The 7092-nt window shown below is 41.0% G+C and overlaps 1 protein-coding gene across 1 annotated transcript; it reads left to right on the top strand.

Moving 5' to 3' along the window:
• Window positions 1-96: 96 nt before the first annotated feature.
• LOC139345281 (lysosomal proton-coupled steroid conjugate and bile acid symporter SLC46A3) lies at window positions 97-6676 on the top strand. Its single transcript, XM_070983871.1, has 6 exons — window positions 97-211; window positions 763-975; window positions 1915-2797; window positions 3590-3673; window positions 4239-4395; window positions 5554-6676. The coding sequence occupies exons 2-6, from the start codon at window positions 784-786 to the stop codon at window positions 5669-5671; spliced, it is 1434 nt and encodes a 477-aa protein (XP_070839972.1). The 5' UTR covers window positions 97-211; window positions 763-783; the 3' UTR covers window positions 5672-6676.
• The last annotated feature ends 416 nt before the right edge of the window (window positions 6677-7092 follow it).

The following is a 7092-nucleotide window of genomic DNA, read 5'->3' as shown; positions in this document are numbered from 1 at the left end:
TTTTTACCCTTGACTGACAGCTCCTCCGTCGAATAAACGCAATATTTAAGGACTGCTGTCCAATCGTATACGGTGAAGGGCGGGGCCCAGCGTTTCGTAATGACTTCGTCTTAACTGTATTAAATAAGAGCACCGAGATCGACGTCACTAAAAGGATGATTCGACGGCGTGACTTTAACATTATAACATGATCCAAGCGACCATCTAAAAAGTAGGTGATCTGTTGTATGTTCTTGTCAACATCCTGTAATATGGCTAAACTGTTGTTGTCTTTCATTGCCTGTTATGTAGACATTGACCTAGCTATGCTCATCCTACAGCACACCGTAGTCCCAGACACAAACAAACATGTAGGCAATATTGTCTCACATTCTTCTTTATGATTCAACCTCTCAGAAAATGTTTGCACCCTCGATTATCATGACAAGGCAAAATCAACCAAATAACATCCGTACTTCCTGTTGAACCCTATCTTATGACCTGAAATTGTACTATTTAAAGAGGAATACTGTGGAAGTCTCACACTGTACCTGCATGTTCAGGTGAAGTGTTGAAGGTTGCAACAACAGTATTATCACCATCAAACTGTTCAATATTCTAAATCAGTTACATTAAAAAAAAACAAAACTGTAGTACAAAAATGGAAGTGTCTCATTTTTAACATCCTTTTTTTTATACCTCCTATTAGTTAACCTGTCTTCTTACCCTAAGGTGGGTGTTCATGTTACATTTCTAAATGTATTCTCCTCATTTCTTTTTCAGGGATTTTTGCAGCCCCTCAAAATGAAGGGTCTTTACCTCGTGGAGCCTGTGGTTGCCCTGTACGCTTTCTCCAGTTTTCTCATCTATCCCCTTGTGCAGCAGTATGTGTACCGGACGCTGTGGCAGGAGCTGACAAACACCACGTTTCCCATTTCAGACAACACCTCCAGATGTGCAGCAAACAGCAGCAGCAACCAGTCAAGCTACCATAAGGTTAGTCTTGAATCGCTCGATGTGAAAGAGCATGCATTCTCAGTGCCAAGGGAACGTGGAACGAATGTACTTATATTAACATATCCTGTGTCATATGAAATATCCAGTATTTCCAGTAGGTAGGTAGGCATTTTCTGTCTACAGCTCTGTTGTGCATGCGTGTTGTGTCATGCTTTCTGTGTGTTGATGAAAAGAAATGACTTACTGAGCGAAAAAAGACAAGTTTCCTATAGTAACCTGCAGTTCAGCATACAAAAATGCTGTATGCCGTCTGTTGTATTTTGTATCTCAGCAAACTTTTCTGTCATGACTCAGCATAAATTTTTATAAACCCCTCTGACGTCTTGCAACACAGCTCATGTTAAAAAGAACTGATTCAGCTTCTGCACCATAACGTGATATGCGGGGGAGACCTGTGGCTAAAGGTTACTGTTCTGAACACATGCATGCGCTGACGGACATACTGACGGATAATCATCATTTCAGAGCACACGATCACTTGTTAATCATGCAGCGCTTAATTCTACAGAACACTAAGGCGTACTGCATTTATAAGAGGAAGTTAAAAAAAAAGTACCCTGTAACGCTTCGTTTTTAACATGTATTTATAAGGAAGGATGAAACACAACAGGGAAGTGAAAGCAAACACACTGATCTGGAAAAACCTGTCAGAAAATAGCCAGTACTGCACCTGTTGTGCTGTTGAGGGCTTTGTTCCTTTCGGCCCTCAATAAGAAAACCTCATTGTACAAATTGACATCCTTCCAGTTGATGTTGCTTTCATGACTGTAGATGGTCACTATCTCAGTTTACCTTGTATTGTTTGTAGGATAGTTGCCAGCTTGAGGGTTGTTATTTTGCCTTGAATGCAGACAGTCCGCTGTCAGTCCATGCATGTCTTTTTGACTCAACCGTGTCTCTCTTTTTCTGTGTTTTCAGGAGGTACAGAGGCAGGCGTCTCTCTTCTCCCTTTACACAGAACTCCTATCCACAATCCCCTCTTTGGTTGTCACTCTCATGCTTGTGGCTTATAGTGACCGCGGAGGACGCAAGATCACGATCATCATGCCTCTGATTGGCACATTGATCTACACCTTGGCCTTCCTGACGGTGTCCTACTTTGAGCTCAACATTTACTTGCTCATTGGCGCCTCGTTTCTCAGCTCTCTGTTTGGCGGCTTGGGCACGTTGCTGGGGGGCTGTTTCGCCTACATAGTGGACTTGTGCAAGGATGATCATCAGAAAACGCTGCGCATTGCTGGACTGGACATGATGATTGGCCTGTTGTCTGGGGTAGCCGCAATATCAACAGGCTACTTTCTGAGAGCTGCAGGCTTTAACTGGCCTTTTGCAACATCTGCATTGTGCCAGTGTTTGATATTACTCTATGCAATATTCATCCTAGAAGAAACCGTGAAGAAGGCTCCCACTGATGCAGTTGTCATAGATGGGTCCACTCAGCGTACAGCCTTGAAACAGATGATCTATGGGGTCTACCAGATGTTTGCAGGGCTCAGCTGCAGGTGTAAAACTGTCTTGCTCCTCCTGATACTCATCTTCACCAGCTTCTCCTTTGCCTATTGGGGTGGGATCTCCCTGGTAATACTGTATGAGCTCAATGAGCCACTGTGCTGGAGTGAGATTTTGATTGGCTACGGCTCAGCGCTGTCCACCTCTGTGTTCCTGACCAGTTTTCTGGGAGTGTCAGCGTTCACATACTGTGGTATGCCACCGCTGCTCATTGTCCTGATCGGGATCCTGTCTGTCGTATCAGGCATGGTCCTGCTGGCATTTACGAAGACCACTTTACTGATGTTTATAGGTAAGAAAAACTTCCATAACAACTGTGCTGCTTAAACCAATGATGTACAATAGATTTGAGTGTCCTATTTGGTGAAAAAACAAAGGAAACACAGAAGCCTTGTCTATCAGTTCAGTAATGCTGCACAGTTTGAACAGAACAATAGAGAAATATCAGTTAGTTTCACTTTTTGCTGTACAGTATGTCAGATATTGGGAATTGTGCTGTGAAATATGCGCCACGCAAAGGATTGTTCACTCTGGCCGTGTTAACATGCCAACTTAAATACAGTGATAGCCAACATTTATGTAACAACATATTCATATCTCTATGTTTATATGGCCCTTTTCCAATTCATTACATGGAGCCGAAAGTTCTTAATTAAAAAATGAATGGTTGTAAAGAGACAGGACGTATCATATTAAAAATTAGACGTATTATATTTGCAGACCAAAACCACACTGAAGAGTAATTAAAAAATACATAAATAAACATTACAGGCTGGTTACACAGGTTACTTATTGATAGAGCCAACCTTTCCTATCACATTTCCAAGGTGTACAAAAGTCATGAGGGCTACAGTATCCTGTGTATTTTCTGAGATTATTCTATTCTTAGCTGATAAGACAATGTATTTATGATACATTATCATTATGATGTTTATTTGAATTGTCATGGAGTCATTACCCTAATGAGAAAACTTAAATCAGTCACTTTTATAATATTTGAGATATTTTATGCAAACCCTAAAACAACAAACAGCATTATGATGAAGTAATATAATGTCCGTCTTTTGTTATTTGTTCACCACAGTGAGGGTGCCATTGCTTCTGTCTATCATGCCTTTCCCTGTTCTACGCTCCATGATGTCAAAGATCATCTCAAAGTCTGAGCAGGGTGAGTGTGTTTAGGGCTTTAGAAGAGCCACAGAACCGTGTTTGTAGAGTCACAGTCCATGGAAGAGTGGCTTGTCCCGGCCACTTCATGATGAACATGAAATCAAAGCGTTCCCTAGTTTCAGTTGCTAGGTTGAAGTTCAAGACCTTTATTTCTCCAGAGGAGAAATTGGTTCTGCCCTGGTAGCAATAAAACCAACACAGGGTGGGACGCAGTTAAAACACAGTTACATAAGCACACATGATTAAAAAAACATAAAATTACAAGTGCAAATGATGAACACATGGCTGTCTGAGGATAAACTGAGGGAAGGCAGACGATGGGTAACCTCAGATATCATGGATTCTGATCCGTTTGGCGTATAGTTCAGTTAGACTTTTCTGCTGAGTGCCAATAATTTTGTTTTTCTGTTGGAGGTTGAGACATTCACCCCAGCAGATGAAAGTGAAAACTGGCTCGGTGGAGCGAAGGGGACTCTTGGAACCGAACTGATTTTAGGCGTATCCTGCTGTTCGTCACCTTATCACTTCTGAGTTTTTCTTCTCTCCTTTGTGTGTTTTTGCAGGAGCCCTGTTTGCCTGTCTTTCCTTCCTGGAGAGTTTAACTAGCAACGTATCGAATGCAGTTTTCAACAGTGTGTACGCTGCTACGGTGTCATGGTTCCCTGGCTTTGTCTTCCTTTTGGCTGCAGGACTCTGTGCCATCCCTTTGCTTGTCCTAGGGTAAGTTCATCATGTTGCCAATGCAGATGACACAGCATTAAAGGACCATATCAGTGTTTTTGCATGTTTAGCTACAAAACTGAATGTGTTTACATAATTAAAGCATACCACGTTCATTTACTATTGAACGCTCCAATATTGATTGCCGTTCATTTTAGAGTTCCAGTAAAAAACAATGTTATTTTATAACATGTTGCAAGCAGGAGGATTTCTCCTTTTTCAAAACCCCTACAGTAAAGGACCCCTCAAAATGAAAAGAAATAGTGTAAAAATAGTGTCCTACTAAAACGATTGTGTTCATGACCTATGATGGCTTATGAACAGGTGTTTATAGAGTGTTCTGCCCAAAGTTGTTTGTTCATTACACAATAAACACAGAGCAGTTTATGCTTCTGGTGTTGAAACTGTACTCTGTGGACAGAGTCGGGTTACAGACACTTCTTTTTTTCTGCAAAGTCACTGTCTGCTGGTTTTGCTTGAGGGGGGAAATGCTTGGCTTGATTTGAATAAGACCCAGTTCCTGCATGTCCCACATACAGACTCCCTCTCCAAACTGTTTCCCTCTTTATATAGTATATAAATGTCTGACAGATGCAGTAATGCACCACTTACATTGATCCTCTGTCATATAGAAGAGGAAAAAAAGGCCTTAGATGGACACTTGGTACGCTGTGTTATTACGTTGGTTTCGTTACACTGAGTTGACAAAGTAGTGCTGCTGAGTCAGTCTGGGAGGTGGAGCATAACACATAAAACTCCTTGAGTGAAGCCACCTCTGTCACATGCACTGCTTCTTCTGTTACTCCATGAGTAGTTGTAAAACAACAAAGCCCCTGGTTCAGCAGTCTCATTATAACATACACTTTTAAAGCCATTATCCTATTTCATGTATGTTCATCTGTAGTCCTTTTGTTAAAGGGACCAGTAATATTATGATTCCACAAAGCTGAAGTGTACCTTGCACTGTTCCAATTGGGGGTTGTGTCCTGTAAAACTGGAAACATCAGAGACTTCGAAAATATGTGTGTTGTAAATGTCTGTGTTCAGGCGAGCTAATGCAGGTGTGTAGGAGCTGCTGACCAGTTTAATTTGAATCGGTAGAGACAGTAATATATCCTGCTTTTCTGCCTCTCTTAAGCCTGTTTTAACACATTTCAGGGTGGTGTGTCTGGTCGGAGTGGACGTTATCAAAGAGGATAAAAAGGCAGAGACCGACGTCTCAGGGGAGGAGGATCCTGTTGAAGATCAGAATGACAACAGTCCTCTTGTCTGCTGAGCCAATGCCAAAAATTCACCAGCACTTTTTCATTTTTTTTCTAAAGCCATTTCAGTCTCACATAATGTCTCCAAAAGCACCTTGATGGCTTTTGTTGGAAGTTTCATAAGTTGGTAATACAGATTACGCATTCACCCCTTAGCTTTTGTTGCTGTGGTTGTTTGTGCTACTGAATTTGAATATGATGAAGATACAACATGGAGTTGTAGGAAAACAATAAGGGATGTTTCGGGAAGCGCACTAAATGTAACAGATCTTCAATCAAGAATGGTGTGTGAGCATTATCAGACATTATTTAGACCTCAAAATGCCCTGACTGTGACATAAGCAACACATTCAAAAGGAGTTTGTGCTTTCATAGAGTTTTATAGTGTGATATGAATCACACTTTTAAAAATGGAGCTCCAGTTATGCAAACTGATGCCAGTCTTTTACCACTTCAACATCATTGCTTTTTGTAAATATCTGCCTATTCTGAATTTGATGCCAGCAATGCATTTCAAACAAGTTGGGACAGGAGCAACTAAAGACTGGGAAAGCTGTGGAACGCTCCAAAAACACCTGTTTGGAACATTCCACAGGTAAACAGGTTCATCGTTAACAAGTGATAGTATCATGATTGGGTATGAAAGGGCACACATAAGGTATGATTGTGTGAAGGATATTACCAAATGGCCAATTGATTGCATTCTGTTTTTGTTAATGTTTTACACAGCATCGCAGTATAGCAAAAATCTTGAAAGATAATAAGCAACTTACAAACAAAACTATGCATTTTAGTCACTGAATGATGTAAAAATAAATTGATCAATAAGTCTAATCAAAACCATGCAGCAAATAACCTTCAGAGTAAGGAGGGAAGGAATTTTTTTAAAGGACCAGTGTGTAGATTTTAATGGCATCTAGTGGTGAGGTTGCAGATTGCAACCAGCTGAAAACCCCTCGCCTCACCGCTCTGTGTCCAAGTCTGTAGAAGGACCTGATGACTGCAGGTGGTTGTGAAACTGACGAAAAACAAAGACGCTCACTCGAGCCAGTGTTTGCATTGTCCTCTCTGGGCTCCTGTAGAAACAGTGGTGCAACATGGCAGACTCAATGGAAGAGCGCCCACTCCCTCTAGATATAAAGAGCTCATTCTAAGGTAACGAAAACACAAAGACTCTTATTTTCAGGTGATTATACATGAATGAAAACACACTTATGAATATTTCCGCCAATAGATCCCCCTGAATCTCACACACTGGACCTTTAATAGAACCAATCAGTGCTTTAATAAATGAGTGGTTTTTATTTTTTTCACAGGGTGAACCTTTCCATAAGCTTCGTTTTTGTTTGTTTTGGACATATGAATTGTTTTTGACTCTAGTTGCAGCACAGATGATGCACTTTTGAGCGTAATGTTGTTTTTGGACACCGTCCCA

The sequence above is a fragment of the Chaetodon trifascialis genome, chromosome 16 (assembly GCF_039877785.1).
Source record: "Chaetodon trifascialis isolate fChaTrf1 chromosome 16, fChaTrf1.hap1, whole genome shotgun sequence".
NCBI lineage: Eukaryota > Metazoa > Chordata > Actinopteri > Chaetodontiformes > Chaetodontidae > Chaetodon > Chaetodon trifascialis.
This window is presented reverse-complemented; position numbering and strand designations above follow the sequence as displayed.